A 27096-nucleotide genomic window follows, 5' to 3' on the forward strand; every position below is an offset into this window, starting at 1 on the left:
CAATGTCAGATACAACCAACCGGATTAAGAAAAAAAAAGGGCATGTCTTCTGGCAACATTACTGGACCAGAGTGCAGCACTCTGCTAACAGGGATTTTTGTTTAAACCGTGAGCAAGAGCGGAATGAATTGCTACCGGTGTGGATTTCTGCTGGTGCTATCAGGCAGATAGAGCAAGAACGAGCACTGCACGTTTCGATGAAGCCTGTCTAACACATCTTTTTCTCGTTCTAAAACTAAATGGGCAAGGCTTGCAAGGCAAGCTGTGGCACAATGTTACAACACAGCCCCAGTCTCACGTTGGGGAGTGTGTGTGGGTGTGTGTGTGTGTGGGTGTGTGTGTGTGGGGGGGGGGGGGGGAGACAGAGCTGGGAACAAGAAGCAGATCCTTTAATTCCAATGCTAAATGGGCTTTAGGATCTTATCTCCAAAAAAAACACACAGAGGGACACACACACACACACACAAACAGACAGACACACACACACACACAGATAGACAGACAGACACACACACACACACACAGACAGACAGACACACACAGAGACACACACACAGACACACAGACAGATAGACAGACAGACACCCACACACACACAGACACCCACACACACAGACACACACACAGACACCCCACACACACAGACACCCCCACACACACAGACACCCCCATACACACAGACACCCCCACACACACAGACACCCACACACACAGACAGACACCCACACACACACAGACACCCACACACACACAGACACCCACACACACACAGACACCCCCACACACAGACACCCCCACACACAGACACACACAGGCACCCACACACACAGACACCCCCACACACACAGACACCCCCACACACAGACACACACAGGCACCCACACACACAGACACCCCCCCCCCACCCACACCCCCCCACACAGAGAGCTGCTGGAAAATAATACAACTGTCGCACGTTATTTGCATTGGATCCAAAGTTGTATTATTGTCAGGGGGACTGGTGTGTGTGTGGAGAGAGAGCTGCCAGAGAAAGCCCTGGAGATCTTACAATGATATACAATATATATATATATAGATACATACATAGATATATCTATATATCCCAAATGTGTGGGTTGTGTGTTTGGCTGTGGGCGGATCGAGGCGGGACCTCGTGTATAAAATGGGCAAAGGTGACTGGAGTCTGGACATTATTCTGTGACTGAGCAACAGGAAGGAACCAGGAACCCAAAGAGACTGACTCCCAAGACTCACTGAAGGCAAACTCAGGGACAAAAAGATGGCACACAGCCCCACAGGCAAGGCACAGGTATTCGACAGACCAAAGGTGAGTCCCTCCACCAGCTTTATTCCTCAGGTTAAGCTGACCCAGCAATAATAATAATAATAATAATAATAATAATAAATTCAGTGACTGCCAAACCCCTGCTCCATTCTAACACGGCTCAGGCAACCGGAGTAACCTGCGCTAAGGATTCGCTTAACTGATGATGACGGTGCTGATGATGATGATGATGATGATGATGATAATAATCGTTGCGTTGGATGTCGCGCCTCAATCACGTCTTCGGGACGTCTCGAAGCGCTTCCAGGCTACGCTGTCAAGTGAATTGACTGCGTGTTTTGTGGGCAGCCAATTGCGCACAGCAGCGTCCCCCCCCCCCCCCCCCAACGCACAAACGGTCGTGGATTGAAGCGACCGATTTATTACTGTTTTTTTTCTGGAGGGATTATTATCAGGCAGTTGGAGTCAGGAAACTTTCCCAAGGTTTCGCCCTGCCGGGAATCAAACCCGGGTCTCTCGTTTGCTGTAACCACTGAGCTACAGGACTCCACATGCTTACTCTCGCCTAATGTATTGCTCTCGACTGGTGAAAACTAGTTGCAAATCCCAGGAGTGCAAAATGATGTCCAGATCGTAACTCCTCAACAATTGTCACCTTGCTGCTTCCACCTGCGGTTCTGTGGGCTCACAGACTAAAGTGGTCCCTTGTGGGTGTAACTTACGTCCCCCTCTTCATAGCCTAAGTCATTGAAGGACCAGGTGGCTGAATGATGAGGAAACTCTGAGGCTTGGGGTGACAGATGCTGGATGGCTTTACCTGGAGTGTGAGTTTGTGATCACACGTTCTTACATCCAGTGCCTGGAATCCACCTTCCAGAGAGGCAAGAAGTCCTTGCTTAAACCCCGCACCTCCAACTGGTGGAACCAATGCTCTTATGCATTTCATGCTGAGCTGTGTTGTCCAACAGAAAGCTTGTAGGGAGTTCCTGGTGCCTACCATCCATCTTGTGAGGGGTCAAATGACCATCGGGTGACTGTCCGTCCTGGGTGGGAGGATGAGTGGGGTTTCCTTGGAGCTGAACTGGCTCCATGGTGACATGTTGGAATGTCGGAATCGAGCCAGCCCTCTGTGATGGTCTTGCTGGTCCAGTTCCCGCACCAGGCATGTCCGCAGTATTCCTATTAAAATTGCATCCAAAGCTCTAACATGGAGTATAAACACCGGCATGGATTGGTTGGGCTGAATGGCCTGTTTCCATGCTGTACTGTAGCTTAGTGGTTAGAGCATTCGCCTCACAAGAGGGAAGACCTGGGTTCGATTCCCTGGCAGTGAGAAACATTGGTCAAGTTTCCTTACTCCATGCGCCTCTGTTTAGCTAGCAGTAATAATAAAGATAATCCATGCATTTGATATAGCGCCTTTCACATCTTCTCGACGTCTCAAAGCGCTTCACAAAATAGACTGGAAAGCGAATTGACCGTATATTTGTGGGCGAAATGCGGCAGCCAATTGTGCACAGCAGTGTCCCACAAACAGTCGTGGGTTGAGTGACCAAATTATTATTGTTGTTTTTTTCTTGAGGGATTATTATCAGGTGTGTGGAGTAAGGAAACTTGCCCAAATTTTCGCCCTTCTGGGATTCAAACCCAGGTCGCTCGCTTGTGAGGCAAGTGCTCCAACCACTGAGCTACAGGACTCTACAAGTAGGAACCCGTTTTTTAGTCGATTGCCGGATTGCTTTACCGGGACTGTTTGTGGGACGCTGCTGTACGCAATTGGCAGCTGCATTTCGCCCACAAAATATACAGTCAATTCACTTTACAGTATATTCTATGAAGTGCTTTGAGACGTCTCGAAGACGTGATAAGGCAAGATATCAAATGCAAGGATTATTAATATTATTACTTTGTTTAAAAAAAATGCTTGTTGCGTAATTGTTGTGCAACACAGACCCAAGGGGAGATATATGACTGATTCCCTGGTATTTTGTTGTATATCTTTTGTGGTATACATTGATTCATTTTACAGAATTAAAGTTACAGTGAAACCTGTTCAAGTAACCACCTCCATTCAGCAATCACCCCCTGTCAACAACCACCCTGGACACAGATAGAAAACAAAGACATAAACCCTTACCCTTAAATACATGTCACTTTGGCCCAGTCCCTGAGTGGTTGAAGACGGGTTTGATTGTATATTGTAAATGCTAATCTTTATTTCTGTTTCAATTACAGTATATACAAATAGTCATCCTAATGTTACTGTTCACTTTTAAACTTTCGACTTCCATGTTTGCGAAACCTCAGATTTATAAGAGCAAGTCAGTTTGAGGCAATAATTATTTATAACTTGAGTTTAATGTTTCTATGGTTTCAGGTCACGTTGAATATGGGCGCAGTTTATCAGCTACTAACAACAGGTTAAGTGTCTAAAGTACAATTGAACAGTGTTGCCTTATTACATTAAGTGTGATTTATAATGGCTCTACTTATGGAAAAGGTGCAATTACAATCAGTGTAATCCCTTGACTATGACTTTGCTGCTGTTATGAAACTTGAACAGTGGTGCAATATTACTAATAAAAACAGAAGCTGTACCTGTAATTTCTAAAATTGCTTTCAGTTGATTCACAGGGAAACAACTCCCCTTCCTGTGATTTTGCAATGTAGGTGAGCATCAGTAGATAATGATTTTTAAGAGCAAAGATAATACCTAGTTTATGCTGTCATGATAAATCGACTGAAAGCTCAAGGAAACTCGGAACAAGGAGGACACCATCAAGCCTGTTTCTTTGAAGGACGAGGCAATACCTACACCTAAGCTATATTCAAGGACTTTAGGAATTTCCTGGAGCCCAACACACGTCAAGCAAAGACTCCAAATTGTTTATTCACGCGCACATATTCACTTTCTTAACTGTCCCCCTTCTCTCAAAGACGTTTTCAATTGTCCCGGCCAATAATTATCATTGCCCCGTCCAAGGTTTGTGAAACGAATGACAGTCAGAGGGTGATGGTAACAAAAATGTGAAAAATGATGCTAATATTAAGTGAGTTGACAAGTCTTCCATAAGACTACCCTTTCAATGATATGATTGCCATAATTAATAAAAGATTATGCTCAGTTATGAAAAAAAGAGCAGTCTCCTGTTACCAGACAGGCATTGTTTCTGTAATAGTTTCACTGAATAAGCAAATCAACAAACTACTACAGTACTTTGAAAACTTGTTTTCATAGAAACAGAAATACACTAAAGGTCCAAAAATTGCACGAGCTCTGTACTTTCATGATGCACAGTGGTACTAGAAAGAACCTTTTTACAATGTGTATAGAGGTAATGTCAAGCACGGATTCTTTGTGCCTTTGTACATTGTGTCACTGAAACAAATATTTACAATACTGGATCGTATGTGTTGTAGTGTGAAATGTTTATTGCCCGTAGAAGAAGACACATTGTTAAAACAGCAATTAATGGCACACAGGTCTAGTAGAGTGCTAATAATTGCTTCATCAGAGATGCTTTTATGGTACTTCTATGGTACTGAGTTTTGAACCTCGATGTTAGGAGCGTGCGGCTTGTAATTTTATTAAGTTTAAAAACATCAACAGACCTTAGGTTCACACTACTAGCAACACTTTTATATCCGCTTCTCTTGTTGGTGATTGAGAATGTTTCCTGTCTTATTTTCTCTTTGCCAGTGAAAAAGGACAAAGTAGCCTCAGAAAGATAACCCTGATATAGATGGTTGGGATAGACCTCCCATCTGGTTGCTATATGTTGAGTGGAGATTGCCATCATTTTTGGTCTTGGATGCCTATTTGGCACATTAATATGAATGTAAAGCTGCATACAGCACCTTGCATTAACTGAAGTACATTCCTTGTGTTTTTTTTAAATTAATTTTAGACACAGGATAGTCCTGATTTCTTTGCACTTTTAGGACACCAGTCAGAGTCAAAAGGGAAATTAAATACTGTGGTGTAATTTTCTGTTTGGACAAAACATTTTTTGTGATTGGTTCAACAGATGTAATGTTTTTTTTCTGTTAATTCTGTTTTTTGATTTAGAAACTTTCACATAAGAATTACTTAAGAGGAAACAGGCCACATGGCCCAATTAGTCTGCGCTAGTGTTTTTACTCCACATGAACTTCCATCCCTCCCAATTTATTCTCCTCTGTTCCTCTATTCCCATGTATATGTTGGCTAGTGTTAGAGAAATGAGCTATGAGCAATGATTAGACAAGTTAGGGTTCCTCAGACTTGGGAGACAACAACTCATAGGGGTTCTTTATAAAGGTGTATAACATTTTAAATGGGATTGAAGAAGTAAACTCAGAACAATACTTTTGGATTAACAAGACGGGAGAACAATAGAAGATAGGTTTTAGAGTTGCGAAGATCATTTTCAAGTCAGATACCAAGAAGTGTTTCTTAATCCAGTGAGTTGCACAAGTTGCCAGGAAGGGTGGTGAAGTAGTGCGGGGAATTTTGGATAAATGAGATCAGATGGGCTAAAGGATGTTCTTCTTATGAAATAATCTCTTGATCTTGTGATATTTCCTTATACAACCACAGCTTCTACATTCTCACCAAGCTCTGCATAAAGAAATGAAACCCATCGACAGCTGTATCTATGAAATAAAACTTGTTTTGCTGAGTAATGGCATAGTTTCAATGTTTTAAAATAAAAAATAATAAACGCATCAGATCTTAATACAGAGCATTGAAGAGTAAAATGTATTTAGCAAAGGGGACCAAAAGTAACTTTTCATAGCGTTGGTTATCTTACGTAAAATCTTACAATGATAATTGTTCCCAGAAACTGCAAATGAGAAATGCAAAGATTTTGCTTATAAATACCTATCTAAATGTTATTATCCATTCTAGAGTAATTTAACACATTTTCCATTTACATTTAAATTTTATTTGAAGCAATGTATTTTTCTTTTACACTTGTGATTTTCTGTGATGTATTTGCTTTTAATATATTATTGTCTTAAATATTCTGAGCTGGTACACTCTTTCCCCAGGGGCACTTACCATCTTCATTACATCATCAATCATTAAAGAATTTTTTTTTACCAACTTAAAATGGGTACTGCAATAGATTACATTTTTGCACCAATATGCATGTGTTACTTCTTACATGGTGATAATGTTTTTATAGAAGAAAGTAGCTTGAAAATGATTTTGAGGAAACAGTGAAAATCGTTAAATAATATTGCAGCTAATTTTGCAATGGAATGGAAATGAATGCACTGTCACGGGAAATCTAGTTGCAAGGACATTGTTTTGTAACTAAGTTCCTGCAGTACATTGAATTCATACAATACACGTACATGCATTAAGTGTAATGCCTACAAATTAAATTCTGTATAAATGAGAAAGGATGAAAAAGTGAAATTGACTGTGAAATACAAATAGTTCAAAGTGCATAGCAATCACTGATGTAATGAAAATCTGGTATCCTGTTCAATACTTGTTACTATTGTAGAAACCAAATATCTCTATAACAATGGTTTTATTTTGCAGGTGGAGCTTCATATCCATCTTGATGGGGCTATAAAACCTGAGACAATTTTGTACTTTGGGAAGTAAGTTGTTTACTGGATTAAAGAACTCGTTTTTCTTTGTGTTTTCTGTCGTTTTGCTGAAGTAAAGATGTGACTCTCAAAATCAAGTAACTATGTTGCCAATCACAGAACCTTAGATGTTTTAGCATAGAAAGAAGGCACTTGCCACACCGTGCCTGTGCTGTGGTAGCTCCATATTTTATACGTGGGAGGTGTAGATAGACAAATTCATTAGTGAAGACAATTTTAAGCAGACTTGACGTTTCAATGTGCGGACTCGAGTGTCCAGTGCAGACTTGAGTCAGGCATGGTCTCGATTCCTAATTCTTGGCTTTGCAAGAACCATTGTGTATATTCCTCAAATTCATGTACTGTCCTCGTATTTCTGCCTCTTTTGTCAGAAAATGTAGAGTATCTGGGACTAGAAATAGTGTGAACTCTGTAGTCCGTTGATAATTGAGGTCATTGGAACAACTCATTCTTTTGGAATGGTGATATAAATAGTGGTAATTAAACATGAGATTTCACTTTTGACATTGGACTATGGCCAAGGTACATGCACATTAGGCAACAAATGATTATAATACCAAATGTGCACGTTAGTACTAAACTATCTGAAGAAGTGAATCTTGCTGTGTTGCAATCCAAGTCATGTGTTTCTTACTTACTTACTTTGTAATTTTAGAACTTCCTTCCTTATGTTTAAAATCACAATTCATGCTGTGCATCGGTATTGCACAGTGCATACTAATCTGGAACATACACCCTTGAATTTCTGTTCTAGTCTTTAACTTACCTCACCAGTCTCGTTCACACACTTCTATTTTGTGTATTAATGTAGTTTACTGATTGGTGTTAATTGAACTGCATCATTTTATAATTTAAAATGATGGGGGTGGGGAAAGGTAGCTCCTTGGAGCTGAACTCGCATCCACAAGGTCATCTATTGTGTGAGAGAGGAAATATCATCTGGTTGCTTCATGGCTCCAAGGTTTTTTGTTATTCAACTCCCTGTCATTGTCCAGTTTATTTCTCAGGTGGTCGGTTCCCCGAAGATCTTAACAAAGCTCTCTGTTCCAACATAGTTATTAAAAAAAATCACATAAAGTGGATTTTTGTATTTTACCCAAGTGTTCAATCAGTGCCTTTGCAAGATTTTCATCCAATGATGCTTCCTTTTTAAGTGATTCAATGCATCGCTATTGGATATCAGTATGTGGTTTGGGGGAAATCAACAATTGTATAGAGCAGCAAATTATATTTTGATGGTTTGCATCCATGCCTCATGTGTTGCTCTAATCCAGGGTTGTATGGGAAGGTTAAATTGGCTCTGGGTTAGAGAGGGGGGAAAACAGCAAGATTTCCTGCTCCCTGGTATTATGCATCTGTGACAGCAGGTAAGGAGAGGTTTCCCTTGGCTATGTTGAAAATTGTTCAAAAAGATAATATCAATAGACATGGCATTGACAGTGTTTGTCTGTGGAGTTTGCTTTTTTTTATATAAAGCTAATAAATACTGCCTCTGTGCTAAGCTTTGACAGCCATCTATGAATTATTGTCCTTAACGGGGCCACACTGCACGTGTGTTTTACATTAGGCAATAAAATCTGGTATGTTTATTGATTGCTGAATGACACACTCCAAATGATTCACATTTTGGATTTTAGAGTCTCTGCAATAACTTTGTATTTATAGGTTTTAGGATGTTCACACCCTGTTGATAGTGTAGATCTAAATGGTTCCCAAAGCATCAGCTGAGCAGTTTTGCATTAGTTCAGAGATGAGACAGTTATAATCCTGAAAAGGTGGTACCATTATAATGATCTCATTGCAATTTCTTCTTACATAATTCCTCTGTGGAGCCATTATTGTTTCAAGCTTCTCATTTCTATCACCACCACCATCATCAGTATCATTACTTATTCCTGCACTTTAGTCCCATTGGATGCTGATTTGACAGAGAGGATTATATGCTTAATCCAGGGAGTGCATTTAATCTGGGTCATTCTTTGCCTTCCTACCTAATCAGGATTGCGATAGTATTTGAAAGAAACTACTACGTACAACAAGTTATATTGATATAGTGCCCCTCATATAGCGTCTCGGAGCGCTTGACAATGGCAGAGCACAATGCCACTTTTTACGTATAATTGAAGGATTTCTCTCCTTGTGTGCCTTCAGTCGCCCTCCTATAGCCTTGACCCCCCCCTCCGCCCACCAACCCTCCTGATCCCAACCACCAGCTTGGGTGCGGATCCCTGACTGCACAGAGCTTTGGGAGGTCCTCCTGTCATGAAAGGCACCGTAGAAATATAATTTGCTGTTGTTGTTTTGTGCCAAATATTGCGAACTATTTCTGCTTGTGTTTAGAAGATATCTATTTCTACCCCCTCATTATTTTAATTCAGTAAAGGCTACATCCCCCCAGGTCCCAGATGCTTATTATTGAGCCAATAGTAATGTAGAAATTCAATGGCGGCTTGGAACAATGTTGTCCCCAGCCAGTAATGATGTTTTATATATATGTATGTATTATTGATAGCCACAGGACCTTGAAGGATGCTGATCCAGGTTAACCGAATGAGAATGGCTTACGTGCTGTTTACTAAATTAGCAAAATGTTTTTATTTTGGGTTTAGGTATTTCTCTCTTCAGCATCTGTCCAAACCCCCAAAAAAGAGAGCAGTATTTCACTCAAGTCCAAAATGCAACAAATGGGAATAATCGAGCCTCCGGTGACAATCTTTCCCCTCCCCCAATTGAACTACAATAAACTCTCTGCATATAAGTGTGCTAAACTTTAGCAAATGCAGGAACAATCAACGTTACAAGTAATTACACAGAATTGCATTACATTATAACTTCCTGTTTCCTTTTGAGTTGCGTAATACTTCGTCCGCATTAAATAAAATGAGGCTCCCCTTTTAATTGGATTGTGTAGATATTGTTTAGTTTTGAATTCAATGAACTTTGTGTTTCTCAATGTCCTTAGTGTGAAAATATCAGTTCAGTTGAGAATATGATTCATGAAAACAACCAGAAATATAAACAGGAAGGCTTGTGCAGATGTTTGAGGCACCCAAGAGGGGAGGGTGGGAAGCATTACTGGTTAAATATTTCTGCTTTAAAATCTAGGTCATTTATCACACAAACCAAGATCGGAACTGACACAGGGAGGCTGAGGTTATGCCTGTTTATCTGACATGAAGTTGTGGTCAGACATTATTTCCTGGTTCTTGCAATTTTCCTGAAAGAATTAGCAGAATTAAAACTGTGTCACAGAGTGTTTGGTTTGCAATTTCTTCTCCAGAAATTAAATCATGCGATGATCTCTGGATATTCATCAGAAAATTCTTGAGAACTTTTTTTTTCCCCCCACTGCAAGTCCAAACAACTTCCTGCCATAATCCTTCCCAGGCACTTTGCCAATAGAGTTGGATCTACTGCCTTCAAGAAACTATTTGCTTGGCTTTATGATTATTATTTATTTAGTATTCAACATTGGAGACTCAACCAATATTATTTTTCTTTAAGCTGAATTTGGGAAGGACATTAGCATGAAGTTATATTCCTACAAATGCCAACAAGCAGTTGAAACATTGGGAGTGAAGCACATTTAGTCCTGTGAGTCTTTTTTTCTCCTTAATTGCTCGCAGAGTAGCTCACTAATACTCTAAGGATATCACAAGTGTGCGGAACTATTAAAACATACATTTTGTTTGCTTCAGGTTCCTGCATTCCAACATCAAATCTGGTCCCTTTTTGCTTTAGGTCAATAGATTTATTCTGTTTTCGAAGTACTTATGCTTTCAGAAAGGAGTTATGACGAGTTACTTAATAATAATAATAGTAATAATAATGATAATCCTTGAATTTGATATAGCACCTTAAAGAATATACTCCAAAGTGAATTGACTGTATATTTTTGTGGACGAAATGCTTTGAAAAAGAAACAGCGTGATGTAGTTCCTCCTAAACTCCCTATTATATCTACCTATATTTATTATATCTAGTTAATATTTATGTCCTCTAGTTATGGATTCACCAACAAATCCACTTTGGACATTTAACCCACTTTGTCCTCCCCCTCCTTGACGCATCGAGTGAAAACGTGATAGTGAGCGCATTAGATCTGCATCAACTCTACAATCCAGTTGTGTGGGGATATTAGTGCAAGTGTAGTGTTAACGGGAATACTACCCTACTTCCTGTAGCAATCCTTTCAATTGAATCCAAGGAGAAGCAAGCAGGCCACAGTCCTTGGTTTAACACAACAACATTTTCATGGGAGCAATCAATGAAATGACGTGAACGTTATTAGAATAATGCTATTCAAAGAGCAGGCTGCTTGTCTGCTGTGTTATGGTTTGATATAAACTTTCTCTTTATCAGGAAAAGATGTATGAAATTGCCTGCGGACACAGTCGAAGGACTAAGGGACTTGATTGGATACGACGAACCCTCCACTCTGACAAAATTTCTCGAAAAATTTAATTACTACATGCCCATTATAGCGTAAGTAGAAACGATGGTTTATTATTTCAGTGTGAGAAAGTGCTTCATTGCCTCGGCATGACCTGAATGCATGTGAGGATTTATATTGCAATGCCATGTTCTCCCATTCACCACCACAGTTCATCAGTGCAACAATGCGCTGTCAACACAGTTGTCACAAGAGGCCAATTTCAAATGCGTTCCATAATCTCCTTTCAGTATGATTAAATACAAATGCACTAGGAATGTTTGGGTTCACAATACTGTACAACAATAATGAGGGAAATCCGTCCACTTTACAAATGAAATTGTTAGCCTATAGCAGTCAAATCCTCAGACTCTTATTGAGATAAATTGTGACATGCAAAAGTATTTAGTCTAAATTGGACAATTATTTCAGATCATGATGTGTATTATTTAGGGCATAAGTTCTGTATTTGGTTTGAAGGCTTTGTTTTTCGGAGCAGTGGGTCTTTTCTAACAATAGTTAGTAGATAAGGTTTATTCATAAGGGTTGCCAAGTAATTTCCTAATCCTACTCGGACTGCAGGATGTGACCTTTCAGGGCTAAATATATTCCTTATAAAGGACTGAATCTTACACCCTTTTTACCTCAAAAGTGTTGGAGGCAGATTTATTAACTATAAATAATAAACTTTTAAAGCAACTTTGGCGCTTTCAGCAGATCAACTGTAAATCGGGTGAAGAAATGCTGCAACAAAGTCATTTATTTACCATTCTACATCCTTGGCATTGTGTGGTCACCTTGAAAGTCTGATAATATTCAAGCTGAAAGGAACCATTGTTTTTCTTTCCCTGCATACAGTGGGAGCCGAGAAGCTGTGAAAAGAATAGCTTACGAACTCGTGCAAATGAAAGCCGAGGAGGGCATTATTTATTTTGAGGCTAGGTACAGTCCTCATCTTTTGGCCAACTCTGGAGTTACTCCCATTCCTTGGAACCAGCAACAGTAAGTAATAAAAATAAGCTGTGCCTTTGAGAAATGATGCCATTGACGTCCCAAGGCATTTCAGCATCTTGGGACGTCCTCCCGACGTGAAAGGCGCTATACAAATGTAATCTTGTTGTTGAAGTATATTTGTAACAAGTCTTAACCCCCTTTAAGTACTTCCCTTTACCAGTCGAGACTTTTTTAAGGGCTGATCTGTATTATAATAGATTTATTGTCCATAACAATGACTTGCATTTATCTAGCAACTTTGACACGCACGAAAAGAAAATACACAAAGCACTTATGAAAAGAGTTTGATTAGAAATGACGTGAATGTTATTATTGTGGCCAAATGCAGCAGTTAAATTTAACGAGGAATGTGTTACAAGTGACCGAGAAGAGCAGTCAAATTCAATTGAGTTTGAGGTGATATAGGCTGAGGAGTGAACAGTTCAGACCATGGTATATTTATTATTTTATTCCATCTCAAAACAATAATTCATATAACCTCAGACAGTATATTAACAGGACTATGAAATATACCACTTCAACTTTACCTCCAATTCCAGGGTATAATTGGACTGTTGAAAAAAAACACACGAGTACATTTCTTTACATACATTCAGAGGGTGTTTTTATTTGGGTTTGAGTGCATGCATAGGAACAGAACTGTGTGATTCTCTAAAGGTCGGTAAATCTACAGACACTGCCAGGTGAAAACAACTTATTGGGTATATCTTATAAACCCACAGCTACAAGTCTGTACTCTTATTGACTAGCGAACAAGAATGTTTTCTAGCCCGCAAACGTACTGACTTTGGAGAATTGCCGCTTGTGTGTGGGATCAATCTCGGCATTGTTTGATGTGTTAATTAATAATGTAGAATAGAGCCCGTTTTGACTTGACTTCATTTCCATAAACAGAGGAGACCTAACTCCAGATGAAGTGGTTCAACTCGTCAACCAAGGTTTGAAGGAAGGAGAAAGGGATTTTAACATCAAAGCAAGGTCTATTCTTTGCTGCATGAGGCATCAGCCTGGTAATGTTTTCTTTATGTGTTCATTTTTATTTGATGTTCCCAAATAAAGGTTTATGTTTTTATCTGTTTGAATATATTTGTATGTAAGCACCGTGACCCCATCAGCCTCGCCCGGCTCCACTGGGCACACCCCATCCCTCAGAGGATAGAATTCAAAATCGCTTTCAAGGCCCTCCATGGCCTTGCCCCCTCCTACCTCTCTGATCTGCTAACCCCCAACCAACCTGCCCGCTCCCTCCGTTCAGCGGGCTCCAGCCTGCTCCATGTCTCACTCCCGACCTGCCCTACCATCGGCTGCCGGGCTTTCAGCCTCTCTGCCCCCACACTCTGGAACTCCATTCCGCAATCCCTTTACCTTGAGCCCTCCCTTACCTCCTTCAAAGCATGACTCAGGACCTTCCTTTTCGACCGACCTTCAGCCGCCGTCCTACCTCTCTGCTCTCCCTCATCCCAAACCTGCCTACACCCCTGCACCCCACCTGCTCGGGTCCTGATCCCTGACTGTTCAGCGCCTTGGGACATCTGCTTGATGTGAAAGGCACTTTACAGATGTAATTTTGTTGTCGTCATCGTAAATACAATTTGTTGTTTTCAAGGGTCCTGACGGTAGACTCTGTTGCTTCTAAATGGTCAGTTTCACACCCAGTATAGTTGCTGTGGAAAAGACAAAATGGTATGGCTGTATTTTGCTTTCAGAGTGGTCAAAGGAAGTTGTGGAACTTTGTAAAAAATATCGCAGTGAGGGAGTTGTCGGTATTGACTTGGCGGGGGATGAATCTTTAAACACCAAAGCCTATTCTGGACACCAAGAGGCCTATAAGGTGGGTACTGACTTGTAATCAGATGAATTTAGGTACAAGTAAACTACAGAGGGACTAAATTCACAATTAGATTTGGTTTTATAATAAGAAATGTTACGAAACTCAGTGATAGTTGTTATCAATACATTGCATGGCAACAGCCTTTATTGCAGCACATTCACAAGAAGAAGTGGTGGAACAGAAATTTGTACTTTCGGATTTCACCAGTGTGCCTGATAACACTTTATCTGAGCTGCAAACAGAAATTCCTTAGTGTAGACGTAATACAGTTTCACACCCAATATGGACACAAAGTGCAATAAGTAACACATAGATTAGTCTATCTTTACTGCTCAGTCAGATAGTTCAGTACATCACTCCCATTGTAAAAGCTCGTAAGGCGTACCTTTTTTGCAATAATTAATAATCATTAGTGCACTATCACACTATTACTTCCCGATCTGTACTTATTGAACCTGGAAAAGTAATAAATCCCTCAATATAAAAAAATTGATCAAAACAAGCTATAATAGTTCATAGTACAATCAGGTTAAAACTACTGGAATTTTCAATGTGTCATTGATATCTTTTCTGATTACGGCTCACAACATTAACTCCAGCAGCTGAGCTGTAAACCAATACTGTGATATTTAAACTAAGCTTTGCTTTCCACTCTCCCACTATGCAAACCCACATCCGATAGCATCAAAACCAAACATAAATACCAAAGTACTTGATATTTTATTGTAAAATGCAATAACAATAATCCTTGCATTTGATATAGTGCCATATCATGTCATTGAGAAGTCTAGAAGCGCTTCACAGCATAATGCTATAAAGCAGATTGACTGTATTCGCCCACAAAATATAGTCAACTCTCTTTACAGTGTATTCTGTGAAGCACTTTGAGACGTCTCAAAGACATGATAAGGCGCTATATTAAATGCAAGGATTATTATTATAGTTTATGGGCAAAACGCAGCAGCCAATTGCGTACAGAAGGATTTCATGAACCGTCGTGGATTGAGTGATCAAATTATTATATTTTATTTTTATTTAAACGTGGTGATTGAATGTGTAGACTAATGTCCTTCTCGGTGCCCTCCAGACATTCTGTGTTGCAGTTTATAAGACAACAATATTTTGTTGCTAGAATTCACATTGAAGATTCTATAGAGATTGGCTTCAGTAAAGAACACAGCCTTTCTGAAGAAGAACAATTAGTTGTGTTCTGGCTCTTAAGGATGACTGCTGTTGTGGACATTAATATTCCTGTTAACTTTTACCTTGTCAGGAAGCTTTCAACAGCGGCATTCATCGGACTGTACATGCAGGTGAAGTGGGGCCACCTTCAGTTGTCAGAGAGGTAAGACTGAACAGACAACAGATAACGTTGGACATGTTATATCAAATTGAATATGTTGAATATGTTATACAGATAACAAATGTACAACAAAATTTCATTTGTACAACGCCTTTTATGTTGGGAGGATGTCCCAAGGCGCTGGACAACCAGTGTTTCAGCCCCGAACTGGAAGTCGGAATCGGGGATGGCGGAGGGCACGGGGGAAGGAGGGTGATCGAAGGCACGGTCAAAGAAGAAGGTCTTGAGACAGGTCTTGAAGGAGGCAAGGGAGGGGGCGAGGCGGAGGGGCTGCAGGAAAGAATTCCAGAGGATGGGGGCGGAGCGGCTGAAGACCCACCCGCCAACGGTGGGGCGGGCGAGTTGGGGGACATGAAGTAGGCTGGAGCCCACTGAGCAGAGGGAACAGGCAGGTTGTTAGGGGTTTAGGAGGTCACAGAGGTAGGGGGGCGCCAGGCCATGGAGGGCTTTGAAGGCGAGGACCAGCATCTTGAATTGTATCCTCTATGTGATTGGAAGCCAGTGGTGTCAGGTGAGAATGGGGGTGATAGGGTCACGGAGTCTGGTGCGTGAGAGGACACGGGCTGTGGAGTTCTGGAATGATCAGCAGCTGATGGAGACCATGTATTACATGTATTATTTTAACCAGTATGTTATGAACTTTTATTTCCCCCCAAGAACGTAATATTTTATGGTGATAGTAGAGCGCAGAACTCTTGTGAGGAAAGTTCTGATAATAATGCGTAACCTCAAATTCAGCTAGCGTTTATAAGAAAACTTATAAAGATTTTTATAGGTCGCAAGGGGTACCCTTGTGGTGGCAGAAGGCAGGACAGGCAAAGAAAAGTCAAGATGAGGTGGGTATCTCTTTTGATTTACACAAAGTGGTACTGAAAGCAGTTAAAACAGACTATGCTCTATTCTACACAATCCCATTGGCTTGTCTGAAAGGTTGGAGCATTGAAGTTGCAATGCAGCGAACGAGGACGAAACATTATTTTTTTTAAAAAAAAGGGAAATGTATGATTCACTCGGTGAACTTTATCTTCATGTCAAAATATTCCAATCAAATAAATTGCCAAAAATGTTGGATCATTGGAAATTTTCTCAAATTGTTACTGAACATTTATTTACAAAGATGGTACAACCTTTTAAAATCTTTGTAAATTTACTTTCAGGCAGTAGAGGTCTTGAAGGCTGAGAGGATTGGACACGGCTATCATACAATTGAAGAACCTGCTCTCTATCAACAGCTATTGAAGAATGATATGCATTTTGAGGTATGTACTGGACCCGTAGAGAAGGAAAAAAAAACTAGAAGCTTAATTCTTTAGCATTCGAACACCAAGAGGTTTTGTGTGATTGCGAAAGAACCACTTAAGAAATATTTTTTTTTTTTATTCTGTAGGTGTGTCCTTTATCCAGCTACCTTACAGGAGCCTGTGATTCAGATTTTACCAAACATCCCCTCATCAGGCAAGTCTAAATTCTACATGTGCTCAGGTTAATAGATACATAATTGTCTTAAGAGCTAGTAGAGGCTTCATGAATGGCAAAATATTATTGAAATTGGTCAATTCATGCTGAAATTAGGTTGCGCTGGTGAAAACTAGCTAAGCGCTCCGAAATGCTGCCCTGCGTGAAGGGCACCACATAAATGCAGGTTGTTGCTTTTGTTTTGAAGTTTCTGCTAAATCAGCTTTTCGTCCTACTTAGAACGAAGGAAGCTAGCAAAGTCCCAACAATGTTAAATTTGTTGATTCAATCAAAAAAAATTAGAAGGCTAAATGCTGCTCGAAGATCACAAAGAAACTGGATAAAATCCACGATCATTACCTTCATTGAGTAGGTTAAGGCAATATACAAGGCAGATAGGAGAAACAAGACTGACGCTGGGCAGATCTGTAGAGATTTAAACCAAGGCAGGTTTATTAAAGTCACAGATTGTGTTGCCTTCAGCTTTCCTAAATATACAGGTGCCAGACACACATCCTAACTTTTAAAATATTGACATTTATATCTCCACAGGTTCAGAAAAGACAAAGCGAACTATTCTCTGAATACTGATGATCCACTGATATTTAAATCCACGATTGACAAAGATTATCAGATTGCATCAAAATACATGGATTTCACCGACGAGGAATTCAAGAGAGTGGCAAGTTTCAGAACCTTATTTTTGAATTGAAAATTAATGTTATTTGATACGCTCCATTCCTTTTTGTCTGATGTAGAAAAAAAAATTCAAATAGCGAGAAGTCAAATAAAATTTCTAGAAAATGAATAAAAGACCCTTGGAAATGGAACCACAGTGAAATTTCCATTTGTGTTAATGGACCCACAGGATTAGATTCTGGTCACCATCCCATGCATTGACTTTGACCATGATCAGTTATAATGAGGGGGAAAATCCCATTAGAGGCCACCATTATTAATGTCACTACATGTAACTACAGTCTCACTAGAGCGACCAGAATTAAACAGTTCTGGTATACTGCTTGCCTTTCTAGCAACAATGTGCGTAGGCTTGAAATCTTTCTCAAAAGAAAAATCTTGTTAAGAAATGCATTCACTGAATTTGCTCTGAAGTATTTGAATTGAAATTGTTGCTGATGTCATTTTTATTCATTGACCTGCAGAACATTAATGCAGCCAAGTCCAGCTTCCTCCCTGAGAACGAGAAGAAGGAACTTCTGAAGAAGTTGTACGATGCGTATGGAATGATAGAGCAGCAAGATCTAAAATTCGACAGATTAAAAATATGAAGCGGTTGACTGATTTTGGGATTCAAAATGGAAATTACTCAATATGATAATTAATTGGAACTCATTCACTTTTTTCTGATTGCTCCATAATAAAACTTGCGGTGATTTTGCAGTATTTTATTACAATATTTTAAATGCATTGCTTATTCTGTATTGATGTCCATGTTAAACCTCAGATTCAAACTGGGCTTTGTATCCCTCCAATCATAGTGTAAATTACATCTTATCATGTGTGCATGTCAACCTGTTGAAGAAGTCAGTTATTTCATTACAAACATCCCACACAATCATTTTTTTGTCCAATTCAGGTTAATTTTCACCTTGACCCTTGTAATGAAGTCCCACAGTACACTCGTCAGTTTAGATGAAACAATTTGTACAGGTTGTGTTGAATATAAAATGTTCCATATACCTCACACATTTTAAGTACAAACAACCACTTGTAATCCCTTGTCCAATGGAGTATGCTCATGTTTGTTTAAGTGTAGATTTTTCCTTTAATGAAGAAAACAGGGAGCAATAAAAGATTTTTGCATTGAGATTCAAGTAGTTTATTGATTTTCATACAAGGTTAAAGGTTCCCTCCCCACCCATCTTTTCAGCATGTTGAAATACAATCTTTCAGTGAAAACACAACTTCGAAAGCTATATTTATTTTCTTTACAATTTCTACCTATTACCTGGCACCAACTTATACTGTATCAAAATCAGTAAACACTCAAAAGGCACATGCTTCAAATTAGAGTAAAATATTTACGGGGTAATAAAAATCTGAACTGCACAAGAGATTTGACATGAATTACCTCGTCAAATCGGTTATGAAATATTTACCTTTTCACCCCCTTATATATGAAAACAATGAATCATGTTTCTCAAGAGATTTTAGTGCATGTATGGGGTGGAATTATGAAGCTATTTTGGTCCACTCTCTGCAGCAGGATGGCTAGAATCCATTTGTAGTGCAACAAAGATCAAGAATCAAAGTGTTACTGTACTAGACACATGTAATTCATTTTCTGGTCAGACCAGATACTTGTCATCAGGTTCCTTGGCTACTCTTATCAGGTAGTGTCAATATATTTTGTAGTGTTAGCGACAAACACAAAAAAGTCGATTGGTGCAGATTAACACGAGAATGTTCTTTGCCCCTGGGCAAAGTTGCTTGTGGGTTCCATGGTTCTTTAACAATGCCAGGAGTAGCTGAATGCACTGAAGAGGTGTTCATTGTGCTCTCGGTATCAAAACTCACAGTTTCTTATGTTTAAAATGGAAGTCCAAGCATTCACGAAGAGGAGCTCCTGTTGTCTTCACTCGGACTCTCTGTTTGATTAGTAGACACCTGAGTTTCTGTTCCACCACTTGTTTCTCCTATCGGTAAAAATGTAATTTTTTTTAAAAAACACCATTATAAAAAATTGTCTGCCGGGTTTCGCCCACAAAGTATACACAGTCAATCCATTTTACAATATATTTGGTGAAGAGCTTTGAGATGGTTCAATGACATGGCAAGTCGTTATATCAAATCCAATAATTATTATTAATGCAAATACTTAATTTTATTATTCTGTCATTACAAGATTAATATTTCATTTGTTGTACTTGGTATCTAATAACATGGGATGGCCTGCAAGTGCACTAGAAGGAACGGTAGCCAATTCAGCACAAAATACTTTGGCTGCAATGGATATCGGTTTGATTCTTTTTGGTGCTTTTCATACATCAGAAAGATTGGGTTGGCAGGAAAATGAAGCTTAAGAATGTGAGCTGATGATTTGTATGGCAGGAGAAATACCAAATCTCCCTATAGTGTTGTGTGCCAACATTCCAGTGTATACAAGATGGAATTTGTGGTCACATTTCGACATATAGAATACCAATAAAGGCAATAGTTGTGCACTGCATTCAATTTAAAATAAGTTCAATAATAAACAACAGTTTACACAGTTTGGGGCTGTAGCCAAAGGGAGAAACATTCAAGGAGGCAATCTTGTATTGAATAGGTTCCAGAAACACCAGAAAAGGCAAATAGAAAAGACAGAGCTTACTACAATTTCCGAAGGATCCTCCTGAAATGTCATTATAGTCAACTGGGGAACTCAGCCCAACACAAAGGGTGTTGAAAAATAGGCTTGTTCAGGGTTCAGTGAAGATAAAAGGTGCGAATAAGAAACTTCAGCTTATATTATGGTGCTCAATTGGATTTATAGACAATCTTATCCCAGGGCTCTGCCAACATATCTCTTCAGGCTACCAAGCTGCAGTTTCCCCCCCCCCCCAATTTTTCCTTCTCCAGGACAGGCAATTACCATAGCGAAGCGGCTCAGATTGAAGGAACTTAAACCCATGCCCTTCATTCTATGGCGCCACATACTGGTGCACCAACATACTTATTGTTGTGCCCGTTCCTTGCATACAAGTTCTCCTACAAGGACTCCTAGAAATGTATTGCCACACTCCAAATCCGAACACACACAGCAAACACACTTTGCATTCGCAGAGGTCTAAGTTAGAGATAAATTGACAAACCTGTTTTAACCTCAAGGCCTTCCATGCTCGTGGTTAATTCACCTGTATCCACATTTGCAGTCGAGTCCATAATGTCTGGCAAGGCATTCCTGCGCCCTGTCCTTCCCGACGAAACAAAGTCCGTGTATGAACTTTCTACATCCGTCATTTCACATACATTTCCATATATCAGCACCTGCAATTGAACGAAGAGGGATAATGTCCCCGATGATAAGCGACTGATGCAGAACATTTGTTCATTGTAATGGTTGGAATAGTACAAGTCGGATCAGTGGCTGGTGTCCCAAACTTTCTTCGGCTCGCAGGCTTCCTGATGGGGGCTTCAGCTGAGATTTTGAAATGAGAGTCAAATCATTTTCCGGATCCCACCAAGATATCTGATTGGCATTTGTAAATGACAATCCTAGGTTTTTTTTGCCTCTGAAGATCTAAAAGACATTGCCATCATGAATGATCTGGATACAATTCACCATTAAGGCAGCAGCTGATCTGTGTTATAAACGTCACTGACTCCCCCACCCCTCGCTCCCACCACCCCCAATCTTGATGTGTTTACAGCTTAGCAGTGTGCTTTCTAGGATGATTGTTGGATTCTCCTTAACATTCCATACGTTTCTCTCCAGTTCGATAATAAGCTGTTCCCAGACCTCATGCTCCTTTACAGCTGCTCTTAATGCAATACCAGTCAATCAGAGTGCTGTGTGATTACAGCGACTTTCCTCCTATGACTTGTCAGAAAGTGCGGCCTGAGTCACAGGCAGCTCGGGGGAGTGGGCGTACATTAGTATCAATACAGCAGCATTAACACTAATGTGCTGCAAGGGCTGAAATGCTTTTAAACACAGATCGATTTACGCTAATGGAGAAGGAAGGGTAGCAGATCTCTCGGCCCCAAAAAGCCTACTTTGGTTCAATTTTCTCGTGGGAAAGTTAATTGCTATCTGGGAGCTCAGCCTTAGTTCAAGACGTTATTGAGAATTATACAGTACTCATGCCCACATCGTTTACACATCACTGCCAAAGTCTGCTGAACTTGTTTTTCTTAAGGCAGCTTGAATGGTTATTTTTGCTATAGTGCTTTCTACATTGAAGAACTGCAGCCAGCAGGGTGCAGATTAATTTATTCTGCATTACACAAAGATATTCAGATTCAGAGCATTTTATGTAATGCTGCATTTTCTGTAACAGTCTTTTTGATCACAGTACTGAGCAATAAAGACAAGGTTATTCCTACAGGTCTACAAGAAAGTAATGTGCACGATACACAGAATTCCCTATAATCTGTGCAAATTCACAATATGTAGCACGCAGCCTAAAACAGGACATAATTGCTGGTATTATGTACTGTTTATATAATGATGATTGCTGCAAGGTAAAGATGTCTAAGACCATTTCCTACATATAAGACCATCTTAGGTTGAAGCAGTAATATACATCCATCACCATCTGCTTCCCCAAATCCAAAGCAAATCATTTGAATAATGCAAGAATGAAGAGGGATTCTGACCATTTTCAGGTTCATTTGTAAAAGCAATGCTTTCGGAATTACAATTCACTTCCAGCAGATCCAAATTCTCCTCTCAGACAAAAGGTGCATTTTTAGCATCAAAAGTTTTATCCGATGCATTTCATCTAGAAGATTCAGTCGAGACAGTTCTCAACAGTTTCTGTTGCACGAACAAATACTGAACACTTAAATGCAGTCTGTTTGCACAGCAAGTCTGGACTTCAGAAAATTTCCCTCTCATTGATGGGTATCAGATCGGTTTGGGATTCATGCCGGGTGCAACACGCACTCCTAGTTCAACAGCATTCTAGGGGTGCTGTCATTTCCTCTCCAGTACAGTTCTTGAGCCAGGAGGGAATGCAGTACTCCAGTGCACTGCTGATGACAGCATATCCAGCCTGGCTCATCGGCAGGACTTGAAAGGGCAGACCAGTCACTGGGGGCAGGAAATCCTCCCACTCAGTTCCTGTTAACCCTGCAAACCAAAGCCCTAACAATGGTCCTACCTGGACAAGCAGCGAGAAAGTTTGCTGGACAGTACTATCAACGTTTTGCCCACAGAATCTAGTCAATTCACTTTACAGTATATTCTGTGACGCGCTTTGAGGCGTCTCGAAAACGTGATAAGGCACGATATCAAATGCAAGGATTATTATTATTTATTACTATCAATGGCATACTGTGTCGTTTTAGCTAATTGAACTCGCTAATACCTCAACACACACTCTGAGGCCCGCTCACAAGCCTTGGCTCCTGAGCAATTATAGGTTTCATCTTTAGAATAGAACACAAAGCTAATTTTTCTCCATGACTCGCACATTGAACTTTTGTTGGCATTTATCACAATCTGCTATTGGTGGCATTTCCTGTGGATGGCACTGTAGGTCACAAAAAGCTATTGTTAACTCACTCACACATCAAGGAGGAACAGTTTCCACAGCTGAACTGCAATCCCTACCAAGTAACATGCTGCAAAAGTAAAATTGTAAAATAGATGCCAGGTTGCATTTTTGATAAATATTTCCTTGTTATTCAGGGGTGAGAGTGCTACCATCATGAAGCGGCTCCATTATAAATAAGATTTTGGTCATGTTTATTCAGCACATTATGGAATTACCACACATTAAAACCCATTTGAAGTTCAATTGGATAACCTGTTTCACAACTCTCATCCAGCCATCAGGGAAATAAGGGTTCCATTAATGTACCAACTTCCTTAAATCAATACGATTGCATTTTTATTGTACTCTAAGGGAACTCCATAAAACAACAGATTCAACAAGGCTAATGGGCCCGAAGAATAAAGCAAATAGGATGCAGAAATAGGGAAATGCTAATGTGACAAGCGACATCAACACATGCAACACAAAAAAGCAAAAATTCAAAAGAATACACATGCACAGGGAGAAGATGATGCTGATAAAAAGGATCACTGGGCGGAGGTTTTGTGCAGTTTTGGTTCTGCCTGCCAAAAGTCCTTTCAGCTACCTTGAAAACGACAACACCACAACAGCAGGAACCACATAATGCACAGTTCGGTCAATGTTGTAACATGATCTGGAGTTCAGTTTATTGTTGTGCCCAAATTTTTGCTGACGGCCCTATAGCAAATGCAGGGATTATTATTGCTAGTTCTACAATCCTATTAAAATGAGAATGAATCAACTTTATCCAATATATAACAGTCATACTGAGAGAGTCCATTCAGTCAACAGCCAAGCTCAGGGCACCCAATTGTTTGGGTGTTTACTTCCAGACTAGATTTAACATTTTTATAATAATAATCCTTGCATTTGATGTAGCGCTTTTCACATCTTCTGGACGTCTCAAAGCGCTTCACAGAATATACTGTAAAGTGAATTGACTGTATATTTGTGGGCGAAACGCAGCAGCCAATTGCGTTTATCTCCCTGAAATAAACATTACAGTAATGTTAGGAGTCTGATTCTTGAATGTTATCCTCATTATGTAACCCTCTGCTCCAAGACATCACTCCGAATATAACTGCAAGTTGCTCCTGAATTCTTCAAAATCTAAAAATACACAGTACAACTCTGATTGTAACCCTTTACTGAATTCACAAGATTAGTGAGTTACTTCTGTAGGGAAAAAAGAATTAACCGTATTTTTCCTGTTAGATACATAACAATTTATATCAAATGCAAGGATTAGGCATGTTCATCTCCGTCATTTCGCTAAAATCATCACATACGTAAACTTTGCTGTACTCAGAGGAAAACACTACAACGTTAAATCTTTCAGCAGTACAGATTAAATTGAATTCCATATAGCAACAATCTACCATCCATTAGCTCATCGTATCTGCTTTAACCAAAACAGGATGCATCCTTTGCTGGTGACAGCAATTTTACTTCCCAACCTTTTCTTCTTTCACTCACCAACCCTAAAATATTCTGATATCATAATGTAGCACTTAAAAGCTTAATCCAGAACCAGCAAAAATTTATCCCAGCTGCTCTCTTGCTAAACCGTATCCTTTTTTTTTGGTATAGGAGTTATTCAACACAGCATCAAGGGCTTTTGTGAGGTGCTTCACCTTAGATTAATAAAAGCAATTATTACAACGTCAAGTATTACATTTTTGTTTACCGTAGGAAATACACGTGAGATCTGTTAAACATCCTAATTCTAGATCTTTCTAGGATGATTTCTTTGACTGCTCCTGCTGTGATCATTTCCTGCTCTCCAATTAAAAGCACCAATTCTCTCCCCTCTTTGCTGAATGTTTTGCCTTTCTTTCCCCTCCTTCATAAGAGTATTTCGAGAAGTGCCAATACCTTTCTAACTCAGCCAAGCAAACGCTATTGACAAGTGAGCATTGGCAGGTTGCTTGACGGACGGTTTGGAGGATTAAGAAAACGAGGTCTTATTCATACTTACACACCTTCACCTACAGCATGGATAACACATTAGTAACTCTGGCTGATTTTCACCAAGTGAAATTGTTAAGAGTCCCAGCTGAGAACAGCTGACTTAACACAGAGGAAATCTAGTGCTGGACAAAGCAATGTTTTACCTAGTCGGCCATTGGGGTCACCTCCAAAGCTTAATGCTTAAGTAATAAGATATGATGTTTACATTAAATGACTTCTAGTGTCTTAATTTCCAGACACATACACCGATACCTTTGGAGAGAATACCGCAGCTGTCTTGGAAGAGATACAATATTACTGAGGATCTCTGCGACCAATCGTTAATCTCCATCATAACAGTAAACACCGATAAAACGATGATTAGGCACTTTAAATCACTAGGGGGAATTTTCAGGAAACGTGGGCAATCGAGAAATTCCTAAAGACTCCTCAAATTCCAAAGCCACAGAAGACGAGGCGGAAAACAAGACCCTGAGAAGAAATGATAGACTCGTTAAAAGAGGATTTTTTGTTGTTGTTCTGGACCACGGTGATCTCAATAAGCGAATGGGGGTGATTGTAGGGAAACAGAGTGAGAAAAAACACTCCGTTAAATAGACGTTGCAGGCGCTGTACCAAATGCAAGGATTATTAGTATTATTATTATTATTATTATTGTTATTTTAGCCCACAAATAAAGCAACAGCACAACGTTGATACTAAGAAGCAATTAGAAATTGTGTTTTAAGAGGGGGGGGGGGCAATTATGCACAAAGGTAAACCCCATATAACGTATCCAAATAGTTTTCTGGGTGCACAGTAATTCAGGTGGGTGTCTGCACAAGAAAACAAGAGGCACAAGGGATGGGACTGGATGTGCTTCAACCGAAGAATGCATCAGGAATCTACAGCAGGACATGGAAAACAGCAGCTTCAGAACTGAAAGGAGGAGAGGAAAGCAATGGAGGAGAGGAAAGGAATAGAAAATTGATATTTTTTTAAAAAAAGCATTTTTTTCTCTCTCTCTCTCTCTCTCTCTGGTCTAAAGTCAAGCAAAAGTTGCAATAACTGGTTCTGCATGAGACAGCAGAATCCCCCCCCCCCAAAAAAAAAAGAAATTGGACTGCTAATAGGGTTATAACTCAATAGGAAATGCCTCTCCCCTCCACCACCACCCCATCCCCCCCCCCCCCCCTTCCTTTTATTTGCATGACTCCTGACTCAGATGCATAAAGGAAACTTTGTCAAGAGTTACATACCACCAGTTGGAGCTCCAGAGAACAATGCACCAAGTGTCCTGAGAATTTACATGGTCTCTCCAGGATGGTCTGAAGGGTCTGAGTGCTGTGTTTTTTTTTTGGGCAAAAGAGGGAGGGAGACAGGAACCAAACTTTCCCCCTGAACCACACACCAACTCAACCCCAACCCTCCCACCAATCAACAGGACCTGACACTGACTGCCCACTGAGCAACAACACACACTGCAAACCAATGAACTCCAGGAACCTCCTATAAAGGCTGTTGTACAGGCAGCAGCGAGTTACACACACACATACACACACACCGTAACAACTGGTCTATACATCGCACCTCCTGGGCATTCCCTTCCCAGTTGGAGCTGTTTGCACAGGACCAGCCTTCCCCCCCCCCCCCCCCTCCTATCAGTCCTGGGCAGAAACAGTCACAAGCAAAGTAAAGCCGCGCCTAACAAAACACGGACCCACTTCACCCACTGTTCCGCGAAGCGCTCCGAGATGTCCCGAAGACGCGACGAGCCGCCCTTTCTGCTCTCGAGCCGTCCCGAAGCGTCTCACGCAATGTACCGCAAAGGCGAATTGATTGTATGTTTCGTGGGCGAAACGCGGCAGCCAATTGCACACAGCCGTGTCCCACAAACAGTTGTGGATTGAGTGA

General features: G+C 40.2%; 2 protein-coding genes across 2 annotated transcripts; one reads left to right on the forward strand and one right to left on the reverse strand.

Moving 5' to 3' along the window:
• Window positions 1–1174: 1174 nt before the first annotated feature.
• ada (adenosine deaminase) lies at window positions 1175–18817 on the forward strand. The gene is made up of 11 exons (XM_007911567.2): window positions 1175–1327; window positions 6822–6883; window positions 11255–11377; window positions 12183–12326; window positions 13233–13348; window positions 14045–14169; window positions 15443–15514; window positions 16690–16791; window positions 16920–16987; window positions 17540–17669; window positions 18151–18817. The coding sequence occupies exons 1-11, from the start codon at window positions 1280–1282 to the stop codon at window positions 18274–18276; spliced, it is 1116 nt and encodes a 371-aa protein (XP_007909758.1). The 5' UTR covers window positions 1175–1279; the 3' UTR covers window positions 18277–18817.
• Window positions 18804–26648, reverse strand: LOC103190697 (cAMP-dependent protein kinase inhibitor gamma). Its single transcript, XM_042341799.1, has 3 exons — window positions 26442–26648; window positions 20803–20977; window positions 18804–19644 (listed from the first exon to the last, which is right to left on the reverse strand). The coding sequence occupies exons 2-3, from the start codon at window positions 20948–20950 to the stop codon at window positions 19559–19561; spliced, it is 234 nt and encodes a 77-aa protein (XP_042197733.1). The 5' UTR covers window positions 20951–20977; window positions 26442–26648; the 3' UTR covers window positions 18804–19558.
• Between the last annotated feature and the right edge of the window lie 448 nt (window positions 26649–27096).

The sequence above is a fragment of the Callorhinchus milii genome, unplaced genomic scaffold, assembly GCF_018977255.1.
Source record: "Callorhinchus milii isolate IMCB2004 unplaced genomic scaffold, IMCB_Cmil_1.0 Scaffold18, whole genome shotgun sequence".
Taxonomy (NCBI): domain Eukaryota; kingdom Metazoa; phylum Chordata; class Chondrichthyes; order Chimaeriformes; family Callorhinchidae; genus Callorhinchus; species Callorhinchus milii.

Coding starts and splice junctions, on each gene's coding strand:
- LOC103190697 (XM_042341799.1), bottom strand. CDS start 20,950: ATGACGGATGTAGAAAGTTCATACACGGACTTTGTTTCGTCGGGAAGG. Junction 19,645..20,802: donor AGGCCTTGAGGTTAAAACAG/GTTTGTCAATTT, acceptor TTTTACCGATAG/GAGAAACAAGTGGTGGAACA.
- ada (XM_007911567.2), top strand. CDS start 1,280: ATGGCACACAGCCCCACAGGCAAGGCACAGGTATTCGACAGACCAAAG. Junction 1,328..6,821: donor AGGTATTCGACAGACCAAAG/GTGAGTCCCTCC, acceptor TTTATTTTGCAG/GTGGAGCTTCATATCCATCT. Junction 13,349..14,044: donor CTGCATGAGGCATCAGCCTG/GTAATGTTTTCT, acceptor TTTTGCTTTCAG/AGTGGTCAAAGGAAGTTGTG.